The 22,219-nt window shown below is 48.2% G+C and overlaps 1 protein-coding gene across 10 annotated transcripts in view; it reads left to right on the plus strand.

Moving 5' to 3' along the window:
• HDAC4 (histone deacetylase 4) overlaps positions 1 to 22,219 on the plus strand; it is a 178,880-nt gene that overhangs the window by 78,815 nt on the left and 77,846 nt on the right. For all 10 annotated transcript variants that reach the window (XM_074548851.1, XM_074548853.1, XM_074548854.1 and 7 more), the window contains one exon: positions 17,792 to 18,036. In XM_074548851.1, the coding sequence (XP_074404952.1) occupies positions 17,792 to 18,036 (245 nt within the window). The remainder of the gene's footprint in view (positions 1 to 17,791; positions 18,037 to 22,219) is intronic.

The raw sequence follows: 22,219 nt of genomic DNA on the forward strand, positions 1-22,219 counted from the left end.
TCACTGATTTGGAACTGCAGTTGTAATATGCAGAATAAATCTACTGCACGTTTTCATGATACTTTTCCTGGGTACTTTTTAAAGCTCTGACAGTTCTTGCCAGTGAATTGTGTACATTGAATTTTTGAGAAAAGTTTCTGATGAAGTCCAGTGATCTTTTCCATTGGAGAGAAGAACTCCCAAGCTACTATAGGACTTCTCCAAGTTGCACTGAATGACCAGTGAAATTTAAGTCAAAACTTGTATTTTTTGATCCATTTATAATCCTGCTTGTAGCCAGTCACACCTAATGATGTTAATGAAGCTCTTGAAGATCCTGAGTTGTCCTGTATGGGAAGTTTTTTATTTTCACTGAGGGCAGTCACCAACCACCTGTGTGCACATTGTTCCTCAGATTAAGTAAATTGCTATAATTTTTTTTTCAAAAAACAGAGGAATAGTGTATTTTTAGAAATATGGATGGGGCAGAGTTGGAGGTGTTTGCCAAGGAGTGCTGGGACTGGGATGACACAGATCTGGCCAGGCACAGGTGGGGATTTGTTCCTCCCTTTCTGAGCCCCTCCTCTGACAAGAGGAGTTTTGTTTGTTCCCTGGTGGCAGGAGGGGAATTTTTGAAAAAAGTTTCTGATGAAGTCCAAGGATCTTTGATCCATTTATAATCCTGCTTGTAGGCAGTCTCACTCTAATGATATTAATGAAAATCCTGAGTTGTCCTGCTTAAGTGACATATGGGAAGCTTTTTATTTTCACTGAGGACACTCACCAACCACCTGTGTGCACATTGTTCCTCAGATTAAGTAAATTGCTACAGTTTTTTTTTTTTTTAACAGAGGAATAGTGTAGTTTTAGAAATATGGATGGGGCAGAGTTGGAGGTGTTTGCCAAGGAGTGCTGGGACTGGGATGACACAGATCTGGCCAGGCACAGGTGGGGATTTGTCTGTCCCTCCCTTTCTGAGCAGGAAAGTGGGGATTTCTGTTTGTTCCCTGCTGGCAGGAGGGGCTGGGAGGAGCCCTGGGCCCAGCAGCAGCTTTGGGAAGGTGTTTGTGACGCACTGAGGGGCAGAGGGAGGGCAGCCAGCTCCTGCCTGTGCCCAGCCATGCTGGGAGCTGCTGTGCCTGTCACTTAGGGACATTAGGGTGCATCTGAGGGGTTCTGCTGAGCTGAGCAGCAGAGTTTTGCTGGTAAAACTCAGCTCAGAGAGTGGCAGAAGTTCCTTTCACACAGTGTGTGCTGCAAGAATTCCCTTCACACTGTGCTGCAGGCCTCGGGCAGGTTCCCCTCACCAAGGTGGCTGGAGGAGCCCTGGGCTCCAGCAGCACCTTGAGTGGATGGATCCCTGCAGGCCTCAGGAGTCACAGCATCCAGCAGCACCTTGAGTGGATGGATCCCTGCAGGCCTCAGGAGTCACAGCATCCAGCAGCACACTGAGTGGATGGATCCCTGCAGGCCTCAGGAGTCACAGCATCCAGCAGCACCTTGAGTGGATGGATCCCTGCAGGCCTCAGGAGTCACAGCATCCAGCAGCACACTGAGTGGATCCCTGCAGGCCTCAGGAATCACAGCATCCAGCAGCACCTTGAGTGGATGGATCCCTGCAGGCCTCAGGAGTCACAGCATCCAGCAGCACACTGCATGGATGGATCCCTGCAGGCCTCAGGAATCACAGCATCCCAGGAGCCTTTGGGTTAGGAGAGATCTCAAAGCTCACCCCATCCCACCCCTGCCATGGGCAGGGACACCTTTCTCTATCCCAGGCTGCTCCAAGCCCCAAAATCCAACCAGGCCTTGGACACTTCCAGGGATCCAGGGGCAGCCACAGCTGCTCCGGGAATTCCATCCCAGCCCCTCCCCACCCTCCCAGGGAGGATTTTCTCCCCAATATCCCATCCATCCTTGCTGTCTTTCTGCTTAATAGTGGGATCAGGGTGCTGGGAGCAGCTCCCAGCTCTGTCCCTGTCCCTCAGCCAGGCCATGGTGTCCAGGCTGCCACTCCAGTAGAACTCTCTGTGTGTGTGTGTGAGTGCATTTAACCTCACAAATCATGTTCTGGGCTTCAAAGCCAGCTCAGATGCTCCAGAGGGAACGGCTCCTTGTCTCCCTGTCCTGCCTTTGATAGCCTGTGGGGTGTGAAAAGCTGCCAGCTTTTCCTGCTGGGAAACATCAGGCCTGACCTTCAACCAAATGTTGTGCTACCAAAGTAAAACTGGAATATTATCAAAAAAATACCCCTAACCACACCCTACCATGTTTGGAGGTATCAAACTTTCTTATAGATGGAAGAAATAAAATTCCTTTCACGTTCCATGTAAATCCCTGATGCAGGGATTTGTATATACTTAAATATGTATATATATTTGTATTATGCTTATATAATCCCTGTCCCAGGGATTTATCATGTCTTGAATTAGTGCTAAACAAAACTCAGATCCCTCTCCCCCATCCCTGTAACAGAGTCTCTAAAGCCTCAGGAGTTCAAAGCCCATTGGGTTAGGAGATAACACTGTGGAAAAGGCAGAAGGAAAGGCTGGTACTAAAAAATAAGTAAATAGATTTAAAATAAAAAAAAAAAATCCCTTTTGGGACCTTGAGTACTTTGCTTTGGTGACCCCACACTGGCGTGGAGTAATCCTTAAAATTGCAGAGAAGGAAATTCCAGAATTTTCTGGAGTTCCCTTTCCAGGATGGCAGGGCAGGGGAAGGTTTGACTTCTGTTTGGGCTCTGGTCACACAACCTGGCCGTGTCCCAAGGCTGATCAGGGATGGGAGTGACACAGGGAAGGTGCTGGCTGTGTTGACACGAGTATCAGGTGTCCTGGGTGAGCAGCCAGGAAATTTCATCTGCTTCCATGTGCAGCGTGTCCGTGAGGAGCTGCTCCACGTCTGTCTGTCCAGCCGGGCATTGGGGAGCCACCAGGAGCACTCCTTCTTGGTTTGGGAACATGCTGCAGTAAAGCAGCTTCTTCATTCTCATTCTCATTTTCTTCATCCATTCATTCATTCTCAGTTTCTTCATGCAGAAAAGCCAATTCTTTATTCACAAGCTGATATTTATAGGAAATATCAGAAGGCACTGTGTTAGACCTCACTGGCTGACAGTGCACTGGCACTCAGTTTGTTGGTCTGTAAATGGCCAGGGTGTGTGTCTGTCAAATCTCTCCATTTTTGGTTAGTTCACGTATTTTGTTCACTGATTCCTATGGGACACATTTCTTGTTTGTTACAGGTGCAAACAGTTTTCTTACCAGAATAGTTTGTGGTGCTAACTGCTTTCATTCTTATGATTTTTCACATTGAAGTTGCAAGCTAACTGTTAGCTTAGCTAGAGTAACAGGGCCTAAACTATATTTTATAAGAGCTTTCTTTTATATCTCTACCTGTATGCAACAGGAACATGTGCGTTAATCCACCCTGAAGGGGATTTCAGTCATTCAAGACCCCATTCCCCCCTCCCTTTCCCAAACACTCCCTCACAGGTGCCAGCTTTTCACTGTCAGGCTCAATAATGTGGGGTTTGCTCATATCCCAAACCCCCCACATTTGTTGGATAATCTCTGTTTTCTCTTTAGTTCCAGCAGAAATTGTGTTCCTGGGCACAGAGGGGGAGCTTTGGAGTGGTGCTGCTGTTTGCTGGGTTGGAAAAGGCTCCTTGCAGCAGAGAAGTAGAAAATGCAGTTACTTGGCAGCTTGTCTCTGTACATCGCCGAGCCCCACCAAGTTCCTGCAGCTTGTAAATACTCATCTACTCAAATATTCATGGACTTTTGCCAAAAGGCTTAACAGTGTATACTTTTCCACGTTGCCTGTGTGCTCCTCTTTTGTGTTTTAGTTTCATTATTTCTTCAGTGTTATTTGGAAATCGTTTGGGCTTCAATGCAGAGCTTTGGCTGTGTGTTCTAACAAAGTTCCTGCTGCTGGTCAGGGTGCTGGTGCAGGAGCTACAGCACAGTTCTGTCCCACAAGAGAAAAATGACTTTTTCAGTGAGGTGCATGAGGTGACAGACAAATACAAATTACAGGTGATTTAAAAATCACCATAATATTAAGACAAATTCTAGTCCTTTCAAAGCAGCTTTAGCTAGGGTTTGAGACAGTGCTGCAGCATGGTGGATATGAGGCTTTTGTGCAGTTTAGAATGCACTTTACTCTTTATCCCACAGGATGAGAATTTCAGCTTCTGAGGAGCTGTTACATAATTCAGGACGCTATTTACACCGTGGAATTAAATATTATGCTGGTTTCTACTCAAATGCTGCTTTACATCTGAAAGCCTGAGCTCTGCATCTCTGGGTGGGTATGGCAAGTATTAAGGACAGGTTTCCTTTCCAACCCAAACCATTCCATGATTCTTTGCAGCGCATCACTCCAGGATCTCCTTTACCTGTCAACAAATCCAGACTCCCCGGGCAAAGCAGCCTGAAGGAGTGCAGCATTTTACGGGAAGCTGAACTTGTTTATTCTTTAAGCCACTGCAAACCAGATCTCGGCAGAAATGCTAATTTTGAGCGGCTGATCTCCACGAGCAGCAGATATTTAGTCTTACACGCGCCAGATGGGTTTGCTGCTGGCATCACTTGTGAGATTATGGTCAAAACAAGGACAAATCCGCTGCAGAATTCCAAGACCTGACTGAATAATTTTTGTGTTTGCCTTCCCAAGGATCAGCTAGTTGTCACAGTGCTTTACTTTGTCACTGTCAGTGTGGTAAAGCTCCTTCAGGCATCCGAGATGGGAGGAAAGGCCTTGCAGTAAAGGATCTCTCCCACCTCAGGTTTCATTTACCAATAAGCTTAATATTTTTTTTTTATTTTTTATTAAGGTCATTGTAGAATATTTCCAAACTTTTGAGCCTGCAGGAAAGCTGGAGAGGGATTTTTTACAAGGACACTGAATGACAGGACAAGGGGGAATGGCTTCCCGCTGACCACCCCCAAGCTTTTGCTGACCCTTTTCCCATTATCCAGGAAGTAATAACCCACAGCTGTTGATTTGTTTCCTGAGAAATATTTCCTTTTTCTTTTAAGTGGATGCTTGCTTTAAACTAAGTAATTAGTTTAAAGCAAGCATTTCCACTGTGTTTCCCCTGGGATGATACAAAACCAAGCTGCTGCTGGTTCCGACGTCTCCCAGTTTGTGTGCAGCACTGAGGATTTCAGAAACAACACTTTCCTTGAGCAGAAATCAAGGCAGATGGTAAAACCAAGTGACCTACAAAACATAACAAGTTTTCTCAGCAGAAATGTACAGTACAAACAAATGTACTGTCACCTAAAAATACCGAGATGGCATTTCTGACAGAGTGATGATCGTACGGGGAAGTCAAAGTTTGGGTAAGGTCAGGAGTGAATTTTGCATCCTCTAAAAACACAATGGTGATCAAAGTGACTGTAATGAGCTTCAGCCTCTTGTTTCTTCCTCCTTAGGGCTTGGTTTGCTTGGGTTTGTCCAGTTCTGTTGGAGCTGTAAAACAAGTTATTATCTGAAACTGCCTTTGCTGGTGTGAGTGTCTTAGTGCCTTGTGGCCTGTGTTATTTTCCTTTCTGTTGGTGTCTCATGGATCCCTCCTCACACAGGACAGAATCATGGAACCACTAAAACTGGTAAAGACCTTCTGAGTCCACCTGCTCCCCCAGCACTGCCACCACTAAATCATGTCCCCAAGTGCCACATCCACACAGCTTTTGAACACTTCCAGGGGTGGTGGCTCCATTCCAAAGCCTGGCCACCATTTCAGGGAAGAAAGTTCTCCTGATTCCTCCCCTGGTCTGCTCCTCAATCCCCCGGCTGTCCCCTCCTGTCAGGAGCTGTGCAGAGCCACAAGGTTCCCCCTGAGCCTCCTTTGCTCCAGGCTGAGCCCCTTCCCAGCTCCCTCAGCCCCTGCTGGGGCTCCATTCCCTTCCCAGCTCTGTTCCCTGCCCTGGACACACTCCAGCCCCTCAGTGTCCAGCTCCTGCAGCTTTGGCAGCTCCCTCATTTTTCAAGCATCACCTCTGGACCCCGAGCACCTCGTGCAGGGACAGTGAGGTCCTTAGGAAATCTGCAGGGCTTGGGATCCGTGGCCAGGAGCTGGGGCTCTCTCACAGTCCCTGCCAAGGCAGAGCTCTGCAGTTCAAGGCCGCTGCCCTGGGAGAAGCAAGCTTGAGGCAAATCAGCTGTGAAGTGGAAACATGGGAATGGAAACAGGAGGAATCAGGGGAGGATTAGGCTGTGGGGATTGAAGGCAGCTTTATTTTGGGCTGGAAGCACTGATGCAGGGTTGAACGTGTTTGGAGTTTGGCTCCTTATCTCCCTTGTTGGGAGGGGTGGTCTGACACAGCCGTGTGCAGGAATCCATCTCTTTGCAAGACCTTTCCATATGCAAAAAAATGGTAATAATGGCATTTTGGAAATGCTGTTCCCTGTGTTGGCTCCTTGGGTTGATCAGCTGGGAAGGCAGAGGGGCTTCCTAGGCACCATGTCCTGTGGGCTTCTGGAGCATTGGGATATGCATAGCATGGGGTTCACGTAGAAAATATGGATACAGCAACCTGGGCTAGTGCAAGGACAAGCCCCATCCAACCTTGGGACACTTCCAGGGATGGGACAGCTGCTCTGGGCAGTGTTTTCACTCATGGTGAAAAATCCCTCTAAAAAATCCCATCTAGGTGAGTGCAAGTCATAAAAATTTCATTTATAAAGAAGTAGATGTGCAAAAATTTTAAATATGGGTAAGTGGAATTCTAAAATATCACAAAGAGACAAGTGAAATCCTAAAAAAAAATAATCACATTTAAATATTTCAGCTGGTCTGGCTTTCCCTGGAAGAATGACTTGTTTCTGTAGTCTTTTGGAGGAATGGGCTCTTAAATCTGAGGGATGGCCCTGCAGAGTGCAGAGCTTCATTAAAGTGCCCTGAAAATCAAACACAGTTAATACAAGGTGTGGTTTGCTCAGTGGAGAAGGGATTAGCTGTGTGTCAAGCAGAAGTTTCACTTACAGAAGGTTCTGGCAGTGATTATCTGTATTCTTTGGAGCTTCTTTGCACAGTGTTTTGGCCAGGAATGCTGAAGCAAACCTGGATGTCCCATTTCCATCATTTATTGCTACTACCCAGGGTGTGTAGAACTTCAGTGAGGCAGCAGATAAGCCAGTGCCATCTCTCTCTCACTGAATCAATCTAACCTCCTCAGATTTGCTTTTAAAAGCCTTCCTCTTCACCCTGCCTCCTGCAGCTGTTCCTCAGCTGCTGCCTGGATGTCCTTTTCATCTCTTTCTCCAACTTCCCAAGTGCCTTTTGTCCCTGGTGTCCTCCCAAGCCTCGCTCAGCTGAATCCCTGAACCCTCTTCAGCTCCTTCCCCGAGCCTTTTATCTTCTCCCAGTGCTCTGAAAAGTGACTCGCTGTTATTTTGGGTACGTATAGGAGCTCCATCCTTACACAGATATTTTATGTCTCTCACCTTCGGGCTTCTCACAGCATCCTGTTTCTTTTTGTGGAAGGATCAGGCTGCAGTCGACTCCTTGGCAGGGAAGTTTGGTGCCTGAACGTAGCTGGAGTAGAGTTGTAGCCTCCCACTGAAAGAGGCAGCCACCATTTAATTTGCCAGAATCCCTAAACCCTGTATTAGGTCCAAGTTTTGCAGCTGAAGTTGCATTTTTAAGCAAGATAATCCAGAATTTATCAGGATTTCCGAGGGAGGACTCGCTGCCCTCTTGCTGGGGCTGCAGTAGATGCAGTGTAGGTGTGTTGTGGTGTGGGAAGCTGCTCACCATGCTCAGCAGGAGACCACCCAACTCAGAGCTTTTCATAAAAGAAGTGTGAGGTTTCAGTCTAGAAGCTCCCAGGAACAAAATTAAGCTTCTCTCTGTGTTCATTCATGGCACTGTTTGTTCCTTGGGAAGGCAAGTTTAAATTGAGCTGAAAAACAGCCTTTAGAGAATCACAGAATGGTTTGGGTTGGAAAGGATCTTAAAGCTCGTGAGTGCCACCCCACTTCTACTGTGCCAGGGTGCTCAAGCCCCAATGTCCAGCCTGGCTGTGGGCACTTGCAGGGATCCAGGGGCAGCCACAGCTGCTCTGGATACCCTGTGCCAGGACCTTACTGCCCCCAGCCAGGAATTTCATCCATCCCTGCCCTCTGGCAGTGGGAGCCATTCCCTGTGTCCTGTCCCTCCATGCCTTGTCCCCAGTCCCTCTCCACCTCTGGAAAGGGCTCAGGGGTCTCTCTGGAGCCTTCTCCTCTCCAGGTGAACACACCCAGCTCTCCCAGCCTGGTTCCATCCTTTGGCACCCTCTGGGCTCATTCCAGCAGCTTCACATCCTTCTTGTGCTGGGAGTTCCAGAGCTGGAACTGCAGGTAGGCTCTCAGCAGAGCAGGGTAGAGATGGAGAATCCCAGTGAGATTCCTTGTGAGAAATATCCAAAACTCTTTACAGCCATAGCTGGGTTTAACCTGGTGCGTTGTTGTGTTAAAACTCATCTTCAGGCTGATCCCTGCGTGGCTCTGGCTCTGTTTGGGGAGCAGGAATGGAAAGGAAGGAAAATGCCACAGGCTGGGCAGGTTTTCAGCAGAAGCAGCACTGAGGTTTTGTGCCGGGTCTGAGAGGCCACCTGGTGTCAGTGGTTTGGGGATAAATGCCAAGGGAAAGCTCACTCTGAGCAGAGCCATCCGTGATGTGGGGAATCCTGGTGCCATGGGGAGTGCAGGGAACATCTGCCCTCATCCTTTAGGGTTTGGGGAGCAGCTTTCTGGGTTTTCATGGGTTCAGTTCAGCTGCTGGGTCCTGGGGGGAAAACAATGGAAAATTTCTGGTTTTTAAGAGAAATCTTAGCCCAGGTGTGTGCATCCTGATAGAGTAATCCCTGCCTGTTTTGCCAGAATAAAAAGGTGTTTTGGTGCCATTTCCCTGTGCTGCCCAGGGGTTTGAATGAGTTGAGGTTACTTGAATTTCTCTAGGAAGCTGCCTGTGTTTGACTGTTGCAGACATACTTTATGAAAAATTATTTCCTTAGGATTTTTCCTCCTGAGAAGCTGAGAGGCCTCAGGAACAAAATGCAAACATTGATTATCTGCTGCTGTGGAATGCAACAGTGCATCTGTGATTGGTCTCATAGAGTTGTTTCTAATTAATGGCCAATCACAGTCAGCTGGCTTGGACTCTCTGAGACAGAGGCCTTTGTTATCACTCTTTGCTATTCTATTCTTAGCTAGCCTTCTGATGAAACCTTTTCTTCTGTTCTTTTGGTATAGTTTTAATGCAATGTATATAATAAAATAATAAATCAAGCCTTCTGAAACACGGAGTCAGATCCTCATCTCTTCCCTCATCCAAAAACCCCTGTGAACGCTGTCACAGAGTGCAGGGAACATCTGCCCTCATCCTTCAGGATTTGGGGAGCAGCTTTCTGGGTTTTCATGGGTTCAGTTCAGCTGCTGGGTCTTGGGGGGGGAAAAAACGGAAAATGTCTTGTTTTTAAGAGAAATCTTAGCCCAGGCGTGTGTTTTGGTGTGTGCATCCAAGTAGGGCAACCCCTGCCTGTTCTGCCAAAATAAAAAGGTGTTTTAGGAAAAGCACCTTTTCCTAAAAGCTATTTCCCTGTGCTGTCCAGGGGTTTGAATGGGTTGAGGTTACTTGAATTTCTCTAGGAAGCTGCCTGTGTTTGACACTCTCTTAAAAGGCTTTTTTTCTGTGTTTTAACCTGCATCTTCATTGTATTGAATGGACAACAAGCATGATCCTGGTCCTAACACAGCTGGTACCTGACTAAATCCATTATTTGGAAGTAAAGCCCTTCCAGAGGGGGCTACAGGAAGCTGTGGGCTTCTTGCCCATTTGGGTGGGCTTCTCTTCCACCATGGTCTGGATTTCTACTTTAAACTGCAGCCTTTGAGCTATCTGTGAGTTTTCAAAAGCTGTGGAACAGCATTCCTATTACAATTTGCTGTTTAGCTGCTTGTTTTGCTGCTTTATTTTTGTCATGATGAAGGAGATGGCGTTGCACATTTTGGGGCTTGTTGGACAGCTGGGAGTCCCTTGGCTGGTGGCACAAATGAACTCACTCTCCTGCCAGTGAGAACCATTTATTTGCTGTTTGAAATACAGTGGGACAGGAAATTCCTCAGAATTTTGTTTCACCTTCTCTTTTGGCAAAGGGTAGTGGCCTAAGGCTGAGGAAGGGCAGGGATGGATGGGATATGGGGAATTAGGAATTGTTTCCTGTGAGGGCGGGCAGGCCCTGGCACAGGGTGCCCAGAGCAGCTGTGGCTGCCCCTGGATCCCTGGCAGTGCCCAAGGCCAGGCTGGATGGGGCTTGGAGCAGCCTGGGATGGTAGGAGTTGTCCCAGGTGGATTTTTTTTTTTTTTTTTTCCTCATGGGAAGTTTTTAATGTGTAATCTCAGAATGAGACTTTCTGTCTCCTGCTCCATCTCTTCCATGTTTAATTCTCTTCTCCAAAGTGTCATTTTCCCTTGAAGGAAGCTCAGAGTGAGATTAGAGAGAAGCATGTGAGAAATCCATGTGGGTTTGTCTCTACAGACGGGCAGCTGGGCTTCCTCCAACTCTGCATTTTGTCCTGGGGATCTGCTGAGGGGAGAAGTTTCCTGTTCTGAAAGCAAGACAGATGGATCAAAGAGGTTCAGTTGCTGGGTAATGCCTGGAGCAAAGAGGCAGGTGAAATTACATTCCCAGGAATCACAGAATCCTGGAATGATTTGAGTTGGAAGCAACTTTAAACATCATCCAGTCCCACCCCCTGTCATGGGCAGGGACACCTTCCACTGTCCCAGGTGCCTCCAGACCCCAATGTCCAGCCTGCCCTTGGACACTTCCAGGGATCCAGGGGCAGCCACAGCTTCCTCGGCCTTTTAAGAAGAGCTATGCATTTATTTTTGTTGTTTCCTGTTTTATTACTTATTATTTATTTAGATGAGGATCTTTTTCAATGGAAACTCAAGTGGGTTTTGCTTATCCACTCCATGCAAGGAAACCGCCAGGAAAGGTTTCCCACAATTGTGTGAAGTTTGAAATGAGAAATAGTCCAAGCCGACTTCTTTCATTCCATTATCTTTAATTTCACAAAAAGCTCTGGCTCCATCCAAGACACTCATTTGTTAGAGATGTCACTGATGAAACCAGCAAGGAGATAAAGTGGGATAATGGTTGAAGAGGAGGTGGAGAAACTGGAGTGTCTCCCTTTGGAGCTGCTCTGTCCTGCACAGGCTCATCTGCTGGAGACATCTCTGTTGGAGACGCCTGGGCCATCAAGGCTTTGGTGCTGGCCTTGAACTCTCCACGTTCTCATTAAGGAAATACCCCTGGATATTTATCCATGGGAGTTTATAATTTTCCAAACTCTGATGTCCTGCTCTGAGGCAAGAGGGTTTGGAGTGAGATCCATTCTAGGCCAAGCCATTCTGGGATTCCTTGCAAACACTGGAAAATGTTACTGCAAAATGTTGTTTTCTGTCTTTTTGTGGATGTAGCTTGGTGGGTTTTCTTTTTCTTCAAGTGAAGAGACATTTTTTAATGCTTTAAATCTAAGATGGAGCCAGTAGGATAAGCGGTTTGCTCTTCAAGTTTTGGCTTCCTTATTGTCACGAATAAAATTTCTGTGTAGGTTTCTAATAAATGCTGATGAGGTCTGTTCAGGGCAGGAATTGGGCTCAGGAGAGCTGGATATGTAGAAATGCAGAATTCTGCACCCTGTTTCTGTCTGCAGGTCTCAATAGTAATCAGGGAGAAGTTTCCTTGCAATGAATGAGTGAGTGACATTTAAAGCTCCATCTGTTGCCTGCGGAGTGCTGCCTCACGACGTGTTTCCATGGCTGATGGGATGATTAATTTCAGTTCCCATTCACAGAGCAGGAAATATTCCCTGAGCAGGGAGTGACTCCAGCCCTCGCCGAGCTGCAGCGTGCGTGGAGCTCGTAGGAAACCTCTGCTGCTGTTTACTCCCAGCTTGTGCTCCCAGACAGGATCCAGGCTGCCTCTGCAGCACCCACCTGGGCTGTCCCAAAATTCCCAGGGTGCTGACCTGCCTTTGGTCCAGCTGGGCTGTGATGCTCAAGCTTGTTGGCTAATTCCAGCCCAGAATACCCTCCCTGGCATTCTGGTCCTTGCAAACAGAGGTAAGAACTGAGTGAAACAGAAGGAACTGTTTCCTCCCGCTGTCCCACCCACCAGGGGTTTGGAACCAGATGATCTTTAAGGCTCCTTCCAACCCAGGCCATTCCATAAATCTGTGATAGTTCTTGAATTTGGTGTGGATCCATGGAAGGGCAGGACTGTGCCCTGATCCTCCCCCCACGTGATGCTTGGTGGGATGTTGGTGTCCTGGAGCTGCCCTGCCCCTGCTCTTGGACAAGTTTGGGGTTCCTCTAGCCCAGCTTGGCACAATCTTGTCTAGAGAATAAAAATTCAGAATTGAGTGAAGCTGGTAACGTGTTGTTCCCCCCTCTCCTATTAATTTCTCCTTCCAGGTGGGATGTGTGGAGATGGAGCCAGCTCTGAGGGTGCTGTGCCACAGCTTCGTTCTGCTTCCCCACAAAATCCACTGCTTTTATCCAGCACTGCAGTCAGATACTGCAGCAGCTCAATGCTATTTATAGCTCTGATCTCACCATCTCGCTGTGTTTCGGGGGGATTTTAGCAATTTGGGAAGGGGGAGTCCTGCTGGAAAAGGATCCCTGGGTCAGAGGGGATCCCAGCACTCCAGCCATTGCCGGGAGGGGGGGTGGATTTAATTCACAATAATCCAGTGATGCTCGACTGGCACACATCTTCCTGCCAGAATAAACCACCTCAAGTGCTCCCTTGGCTGTGCTCAGAGGCAGCAATTGCTGTTCACCTTCCTTTGCAGGCTGGTTCTGGAGGAAAACTGGGGTGATGGGTTACAGGAACAGCATTTGAGGATTCAGAGCTGGCGTCACGCTCCCCATATGCCCAAGGCATTCCTGCTGGCAGCAGCTTGGTGTTTAAATGTCTTTCAAAACACAGGCAATTATTTAAAAATCCAAAACTGTTGCTGGACAGTGAGGACAGTCCTGAGGAATAAAGTCAGGGAATAAACACAGGATTTTTTTGCTTTTCCCTGGGGATGAAAGAGCTGGAAATAATGCTGAGAGGGGGAGATCCATGCTCACACTTCCTCAGCATCCTGCTGGGTGGTTCAGCAGGATGGGGATGATCTGATGGCATCAGCCAAGAGTTTGGGATCCTGAGCACATCCTCTGGCTTTGTGTTTGCTTTTTATGGGTGCCCAAAGGCTGACGTGCTGCTCTTGGCAGAGCCTGGCCCGAGGGCACGGCTGGCACAGCAGTAATTAAAAAGCAAACTCATTAGCTGGGAATAAAGCCCCGGCCCAGAAAGGATGGGAGAGAGGGAGAAGCTGAGTCCATGGGCTCTGGAAAGCCCTGGCTGGGGAGTGTCAACCACCAGGAACATCTCATTCCTGGAGGGCAGTGATTTGGGAGGGCCCCAGCCACTGGAGAGTCACTAGAAGAGGTTGGAATGCCCTTTTCTTGGGATTTTGAGAATCTCCCAGGCTTTCTCTGCCATGGGCAGGTGGGATGTGTCCTGATTTCTTGCTCCAGCCTTTGAGCAGACTCTCATTCCCTAGGGTTTTGCAGCAGGTTTGGAGAGGTTGATGGGATTTCTTTCCCTTCTCCAAAGGGAATTGTTGCAGAAAGAGGAGCTGGGAAGGAGCTGTTTGTGTTCAGCAGGACTCGCTCTGTGCCGCAGGGAGGGAGAGCTCAGGGAAAGCATTTCCTGCACTTTCCCTTTGAAGGTGATGTTGGATTTCAAATGTGAGAGGCAGTTTTCTGTGCTGTTTAAATTTAATTTAAAAAAAGTATAAGATGAAGGAAAAAAAAAAAAAAGAAAGGAAAGAGCAATTTTGGCCACAGCATTTGATATAAAAATCCTTCAGTTTTGTGTCTAGTGGAAAGTGTTCCTGCCCGTGGCAGGGGGCTGGGATGTGATGGTCTTTAAGGTCTCTTCCAACAAAACCCTTCTGTGGTTCTGGGACTCTGTGAATATTTTTTAAATTAACCTTAAGTAAAGGTTATGCTGAAACAGAGTTTGAATTTAAATATTCGTTTGGTGCATCTCGTACTGAATTTTTGATTTAAAATTTTAATGTGCTTTCAGGACTCAAACCTGTTTCCATCCTTTAAAGACCAGCATGAAAATGCTGTAACAGAGAAGGAGAAGAAAATTCAATTATTACTGTTAGTTTTATTGAAAAGTGTATTCACAGGTTTAGAGTGTCACCTTCCCCTAATCCCTTCCAAAGCACTTGGGACTTATGGAGAGGGTATTTTCCATTTTGAAGTGTGGGAGAATCTGCACATACAAAGTCCCCTGATAATGCCTTATGTGAAATGTAATGTCTTTATGTGAAATGTTTTTAATTTTTCCAGTGGAGCCAGGCTGGGAGAGCTGGGGGTGCTCACCTGGAGAGGAGAAGGCTCCAGGGAGAGCTCAGAGACCCTGAAGGGGCTCCAGGAGAGCTGGAGAGGGGCTGGGGACAAGGGATGGAGGGACAGGACACAGGGAATGGCTCCCACTGCCAGAGGGCAGGGATGGATGGGAGATTGGGAATTAGGAATTGTTCCCTGGCAGGGTGGGGAGGGGCTGGGATGGAATTCCCAGAGCAGCTGTGGCTGCCCCTGGATCCCTGGCAGTGCCCAAGGCCAGGTTGGAGCAGCCTGGGATGGTGGAAGGTGTCCCTGCCCATGGCAGGGAGTGGATTGGGATGACTTTAGGGCTCCAGCCAAGCCAATCCATCCTGTGATTCTGTGATTAAATACTTGTTGTAGAAAGTTCACTTTGCTGTCAGGTCAGAGACTGTCACTTCATTTCCCTATGTTTTGGGTTTTTCCCCTCAGTGTGTTAAGGACGAGCTGAGAGATGTCAAATTTCCAATCTCCACCAGCAACTGAGGGGGACTGAAGTGCTTTAGGTCTTAATTAACGTGCAGCATGCAAGCAGGCTTTGATGTACAGCCATGTTTTATTTATTTGGGAAGGGAAACACCAGCAGAATGGTTCTAACTTAGTATAAAAATCATCGTAACATGACCATGGAATTAAAATCAGGCTAACTTGACCACAGGAAAAAAATAATTCCTTATATGCCAAGTGTGGGGGGCGGAAAAAGAAATTTAAATATTGATGGTTTTCTGTTCCTACAGGGAAGAAATAAAAGCAGGGAGAGACCGTGAGATAGTTTGTTATTCATAATCAGCATCTTGTCTCCTAATTCATGGCTTTGGCATTTCTCATGGCAGCCCTGAATGTCGTCTTTGTGCCTTGGCTCGCGTCACGGCTCCGATTGTGCTCGTGCCTTCTGGAGGCAGGGCCTAGAAAAGCAATTTTCGAGTGTCCCATCAAACACTGGTGCAGCACAGGCAGGTTTTTGTTGTGGGGCTGTGTTCATTGAGCAGGGAGGGCTGGCTGGGGCTCGCCAGGGCTCTGGGGTCAGCGGCAAAGAGAGGAATTTTGGAGCCTGAAATAGCCGAGAGTCAGGGATGACGCAGCCTCTGCCGCAGCCCTGAATGGGAATTGTGGTCCTCATCCTTGCAGCTGTGGGGGCAGGACTCCCATTGCATGGGAAATGGGAGACTGGGCAGGTTTTCTTAGGATTGTTTTCCAGCAGGGAATGGCGATTTAAGGCTCTTTTTTTGGGGAGTAAAGTGGGAGGAATGGATCTCAAGGCACAGTCACAAGTGGTAGGGTGTTCCTTCTGCCTGGAACTGGGTTGAGTTTTGCATGCTTGGGAGGGTTGGGGGTGTTCAGCCTGGAGAGGAGAAGGCTCAGGGAGAGCTCAGAGCCCCTTCCAGTGCCTGAGGGGGCTCCAGGAGAGCTGGAGAGGGACTGGGGACAAGGCATGGAGGGACAGGACAAGGGGAATACGTGGGATCCCAGAATGGTTTGGCTTGGAGGGACCTCAAAGCCCATCCAGTCCCCCATGGGCAGGGACACCTTCCACAGTCCCAGGTGGCTCCAAGCCCTGTCCAGCCTGGCCTTGGACATTTCCAGGGATCCAGGGGCAGCCACAACTTCTCTGGGAGTTCCAGCCCAGCCCCTCCCCACCCTCCCAGGGAACAGTTCCTAATTCCCATTATCCCATCTATCTACGCTATCAGTTAAAAATCATTCCCTGTGTCCTGTCACTCCATGCCATGTCCCACGTCCCTCTCCAGCTCTCCTGGAGCCCCTTTAGGCCCTGGAAGGAGCTCTGAGCTCTCCCCAGAGACCTGAAACACAGTGTTAAAGTGAGTTTGAGTGCTTATCTCTGGGTCAGAGTGTGCTGCTCTCCCCAAAATCCCTGCCTGTGGCTTGGGAATCAATCCATGGCAAAGAATCTCGCTGTGGTCCTGCTGGGGAGAGAGGGGAGCAGAGAAAAGGCCACAGGAAGGAAAACAATAGGGAAGTGAAGGGAAGAGCTTGTGGGTTGAAAAATAGCAACACTTCCAGTAATGTGACCTTTTGCCGAAAATGTTTCCATCAAAAAAAGAGTCTCCTCCTCCTCCTTCTCCCTGGCTGAGCTGGGTGCAGGGAGGGGTGAACACTCTCCTGGACCTCTGCTCCATGAGAATATTTGAGAAGAAAATCCCCATGAAAACGCTCTCCCTGGGATGGATAAAATTAATGTCCTGACAGAGGATATGGAGAAAAAAAACCCCACCTTTATTTTCCAGTTTTGCTGAAGCTCAGTGTTTCTGAGGGATTAGCCTTTGTTATCCTGTAAATGATGTTCATTCAAAGCTCTCAGCAGAGTTATTGAGGGATTGCCCCGGAGATAGAGAGAGAGAGAGAGAGATAGAGAGAGAGTGATCAAATGTTGCTAATACAGAATACCCGTGAAAGGCAGAACTGTCACTCAGGTGGAATTCAGAAGATTTTTTGTCATTCATGGAGTGGCAGTAATTTATTTTTTTTTAGGAGAAACAAGCTGTGTTCAGTTATTGCAAAGGGGGGGTTGTGGCTTGTCACTGCCAGAGGGCAGGGATGGATGGGATATTGGGAATTAGGAATTGTTCCCTATGAGGGTGGGCAGGCCCTGGCACAGGGTGCCCATGGAAGTTGTGACTGCTCCTGGATCCCTGAAAGTGTCCAAGGCCAGGCTGGATGAGGCTTGGAGCAGCCTGGGACAGTGGAAGGTGTCCCTGCCATGGCAGGGGTGGCCCTGGATGGGCTTTGAGGTCCCTCCCAAGCCAAACCAGTTTGGGATTGTTGTTACACATGGTGGTTTTTGCATAAGTTTCTTAAAGGTAGAGCTTCATGTTCCTGAGCACGGCAGTCCATCAGTTCATCCATGACAAGTCAGCATTAATCCTTTCTGTGAAGTCTCAGATTACTCTTTATCCTCCTCATTTCCAGTGGTGCCGGATGAGTGGAGCAGAGCTGTGGGTGTGTTTGGGAGGCACGGATGGGTCACACACGATGCTCTTTGCTTGTCCCAAACACACAGGTTTGTAGGAGCTGCTGCCTGGTGGAAAACTTGTTGATCCCTGAATTCCTGTAGTTCCCCCTAAGGGAATGGTGTGAATTTCATGGTGCTGCTCTCAATCCAGACCATGGTTGCTCCATCCTTTGCTGGATGAGGAGCACACCGACCATACTCTCATGCTCTCCCTGCAGTTGACGTGAGCACAGCCTGGTGGAAAACTTGCTGATCCCTGAATTCCTGTAGTTCCCCCTAAGGGAATGGTGTGAATTTCATGGTGCTGCTCTCGATCCAGACCATGGTTGCTCCATCCTTTGCTGGATGAGAACCCCGCTGACCGCGCTCTCGTGCTCTCCCCGCAGTTGACGTGAGCACAGCCCTGCCCTTGCAAGTGGCGCCCAGCTCGGTGCCCATGGACCTGCGGCTGGACCACCAGTTCTCCATGCCGGTGACGGAGCCCACGCTGCGGGAGCAGCAGCTGCAGCAGGAGCTGCTGGCCCTCAAGCAGAAGCAGCAGATCCAGAGGCAGATCCTGATCGCGGAGTTCCAGCGGCAGCACGAGCAGCTCTCCCGGCAGCACGAGGCGCAGCTGCACGAGCACATCAAGGTAAGGGGGGTCGGGGGCAAAGGGATTGGAGGGGTTGTTGAGGTTGGAAAGGCATTCCAGGATCAGCCATTCCAGCAGCGCCAGCACGGTCCCCAGGCGCTGCATCCCACGCAGCTTCTGAGCAATTCCAGGTGTGGTGAGGCTACCACTGCCCTGGGGAACCTGTTCCAGCTCCTGGCCACTGATCAGGGAAGATATTGTCCCTGATTTCCAGTTTAAACTTTCCCTGGCACAGCTCGAGGCTGTTTCCTCATGTCCTTGCTCTCCATCCTCCTCTCAGGGTGCCAGAAGGTCCCCCTGAGCCTCCTTTTCTCCAGGCTGAGCCCGCTCCTTGCTCCCTCAGCCTCTCTTGGGGCTGTGTTGCAGACATCGTTTATGAAAAATCCTTTCCTTAGGATTTTTCCTCCTGAGAAGCTGAGAGGCATCAGGAACAAAATGCAAACAATGGTTATCTGCTGCTGTGGAATGCAACAGGTGGGTCTGTGATTGGCCCATGTTGGTTGTTTCTAATTAATGGCAAATCACAGCCCAGCTGGCTCGGACAGAGAGTCTGAGCCACAAACCTTTGTTGTCATTCTTTGCTATTCTATTCTTAGCTAGCCTTCTGATGTAATCCTTTCTTCTATTCTTTTAGTATAGTTTTAATATAATATATATAATAAAATAATAAATCAAACCACCTGAAACATGGAGTCAGACCCTCATCTCTTCCCTCATCCTGAGACCCCTGCGAACACCATCACAGGGCAGCAGCCCTGTCTTGGTTTGAAAAGCCAGGTGTCTGCTAAGGAAGGCAGGAGCCTCCCTGAAATGGAAAATATGAACCCCCTCCCTCCGAATTGTTATAAATTTTAAATTAAGGAGCTCTCAGGCAAAAATATGGGAGCAGGAAATAACAGTTCTTTAATAGGGAAGAAGAAAAAATAAAAGGATAAAATAAGCAATGCAGTACACTAGAACAACACTGCCAGAGCCAGAACCCAGCCTGACACCCTGTGGGTCAGGGTGTTGGTGGCAGTCCCATTGGAAATGTGGCTGCAGCCCTCCTGCAGTGTCAGGGGTGGTTCTGTTGGAGCAGGGGGATCTGTAGAGAAGGATGGACTCTTCCTCTGAAGATGCAGTGGAAGGAGAGGCAGCTGCTGTTCCTCTGGGGAATCCCGTGGAGAAAGCCGTGCTGGTGTCTCACAAACCTCTGGATTATATCTGGGTAGCAATGCTTGGCTCCTCCCTCTGGGCTCCCATCTCCCAATGGGATGTTCTAGTTCTTATCAGCCATGCAGTGACATTCAATAGCCTCTTATCAGCAGATGTCTCCCCAGAGAGAAGATTGGTTGTGGAAGAGATAAGGAAAACTGCCCACTCAACAAAAGACAGCTGCCATACAGATGGCAAATAGAACACAATTTGCCTGGCAATCCAGAACAAGCCCCTTCCCACCTCTGTTCCCTTCCCTGGACACAGAAAATGCCTTGTTGGATGTGACCCTAGCAGGAGGTTACCTGCTGCTGTGCTCACACATTTGGGGAGTGGTGGCACAGGAACTTCTCGTTGGACGTTTGCCATAGCACAAGCTGCAGGCTGAGCGTGTGGGCTGTGGTGGGACTGCAGGGGCTGTGCCTGCAGGTGGGTCTGGACATGCTCAGATTTTTGGAATTAGGCACCAGGCAGGGTCAGTGGGCAGTCCAGTGTGGAAGATGGCTGTTGCAAGTGAAAACATGAGACATTATATAAATATTTCCCAGTGCTGGAGTATTGCTATGGCAACGTAAGCTTTCCGAATTGGTAATAGGCTCCTTTTTTCAAAGGGGGATTAGTGCTGCACATGGTAAATAGCCTTAATGTAATATTAAAAAGCAGCCTCGATTCAACCTTATATAACTTTCATTTCAATACAAAATGCATGTCAGAGTGGGGAAGATGGGATTAAAAGTTAATGGGGTGTTGTTTACAGACTCCTTAGTCCAGAGTGGAGCTGGGCTTTGTGAGAAGTGTCCCTGTTTGAAGCTGGATTTATAGCAAACACCCCTGTGCCTTGGTGAGTCCTCTGTGCTGTGGCCAGGGCAGAGGTGAGGAGGTGCCTGGGTGTGAATATATTTATATATGGATGTACAATGTGTGCGTCTCTGGGGGTGTGTGTGGAACATTTACATATCCCCATGTTTCTGTGGCTGCACACTGGCACAAGCACTCAGGGTGGGGGAAGGATGGGGAATTCCTGTGACAAATATTTCCATTATTCCCTTGTAATTGTCCATGCCTGTAGTTGTTTGTCTATGAAAAATCAGGCAGGCTCATTCCCATTTAATGGCCAAGCTCAAAGCAGTGGTGATAGGAACATATTTGCTCTCATTTATGTCAAAGCTTTGACTGACTCTGCTCAAAATCTCTCTAAGGAGGAAGCTGAGTTTGAATTTTGAGATGCCACAGTATATCCAGCCCATTAGGTAATGAAGTTCTTCATCTTGTGTGTAAGCTTGGCTAAATCAGAGCCTTAAAATAGAGATGGCATAATCCTGTACCAAAGGGTGGCCTGCAAGGTGATCTCTGAGGGTAGTGTGTCAGTGGGAGCAGAGTTGCTTTAAAAATCAAACAGCCCCACATTGAAATTAGCCCTGTGATGCCTCACAAAGAAAATATCCCCCAGTGTGTGAGTGTGGTGCATTTTCTCTGGGAAAACATCCTGCTTGTCTCTGTGTGCCAGAGTCAGCCCACATTTAGGTGACTCTAGAACTGGCAACTGTGTTAAGTCCAGTGGCTGTGAGTGCAGGGAAGCAATTATTTTGCCCAGAAAATTAAAATATATATCTTTAAATTTGGACTCAGAGCTGCCCCGCTCATGAAGAAAGCAGAGCAGGGATGTTAAAGCAAATAAAACCCATTTATCTTCTACAAGTGAAACACTGGAGCTGTGCAGTTTGATATAGAAACAGTCTTGAGTGAAGATGCACAAGTCTTTTTGGAGAAATTTGTTTGTTTTTTAGGTTTGTTTTTTTTTTTTTTAATCCCATGTGCACACAGGCATGAACACCCCATGGCAGGGGTTGGGAATGGGATGAGCTTTGAGGTCCCTCCCACCCCAAACCATTCTGTGATTCTGTGATAATGTTAAACCCAGAATTGCTTTGGAAACTGCTTCAGTGAAGGGGGAAGAATTTCTGCATTTTACTCTGTTCTGTGTGTGTTATGCTGTCTAGAATTGATTACTTTGCCTTTTTCCCCTATAGCCCTGTCATCCATCATTTTAATCATTGAGTGCAAAATATTTATTTCATAAAATCCCTGAAACCTTTGGGTTGGCAGGGACCCTGAGGATCATTTAATTCCAACCTCCTGCCATGGGCAGGGACACCTTCCACTATCCCAGGTGGCTCCAAGTCTCAATGTCCAGCCTGGCCTTGGGCACTGCCAGGGATCCAGGGTGGGCACCCTGTGCCAGGGCCTGCCCACCCTGCCAGGGAACAATTCCTAATTCCCAATCTCCCATCCACCCCTGCCCTCTGGCAGTGGGAACCATTCCCTGTGTCCTGTCCCTCCATGCCTTCTCCCCAGTCCCTCTCCAGCTCTCCTGGAGCCCCTTCAGGGACTCTGAGCTCTCCCTGGAGCCTTCTCCTCTCCAGGTGAGCACCCCCAGCTCCCCCAGCTGATGAAGCTTTCAAACAGCTCCTTTGTTTCCAGTGCTGACTCCTTTGCTAGTACAGAGAAGTCATGCTTTGGGGTTGTTTTATTTCTTTTCCTGCCGTGGTGTTGGTGGGAACAGAGGAACTGGTCTGACTTGACAGGAACTGAGTAGGGCTGAGCACCCCTCCGTGCCATCCCCCAAACAAAGCAGGAGTGTGAGGAACACTTCAGTGAGTGAAACTTGGCCTGGAAAGTGCTGGCAGGATTGCCTGTTTTTCTATCCCAGTAGATAACTTTTTCCTATGGAGAGCAGAAGTTTTGGCTTTTTCCAGAGCTTGGAATTGCTTCCATCAGCTCAGTTTTAATCATCTGACCCAGTGCAGGAGGAGAAGGCGATGACTGCCTGAACATGTGATCCTTTCCCCAGCGTGTCCCAGTCCTTGCTTTTATAGGCTTTGTGTTTTGGCCTTCACATAAAAGTGCCAGATTCCCCAAGATGGTGCAAGGTGGAGAGAGCCAGGAAATGAGCAAAACAATATTTGTGGAAGGGCTCTATAATGGACAC

The sequence above is a fragment of the Zonotrichia albicollis genome, chromosome 10 (genome assembly GCF_047830755.1).
Source record: "Zonotrichia albicollis isolate bZonAlb1 chromosome 10, bZonAlb1.hap1, whole genome shotgun sequence".
Lineage (NCBI taxonomy): Eukaryota > Metazoa > Chordata > Aves > Passeriformes > Passerellidae > Zonotrichia > Zonotrichia albicollis.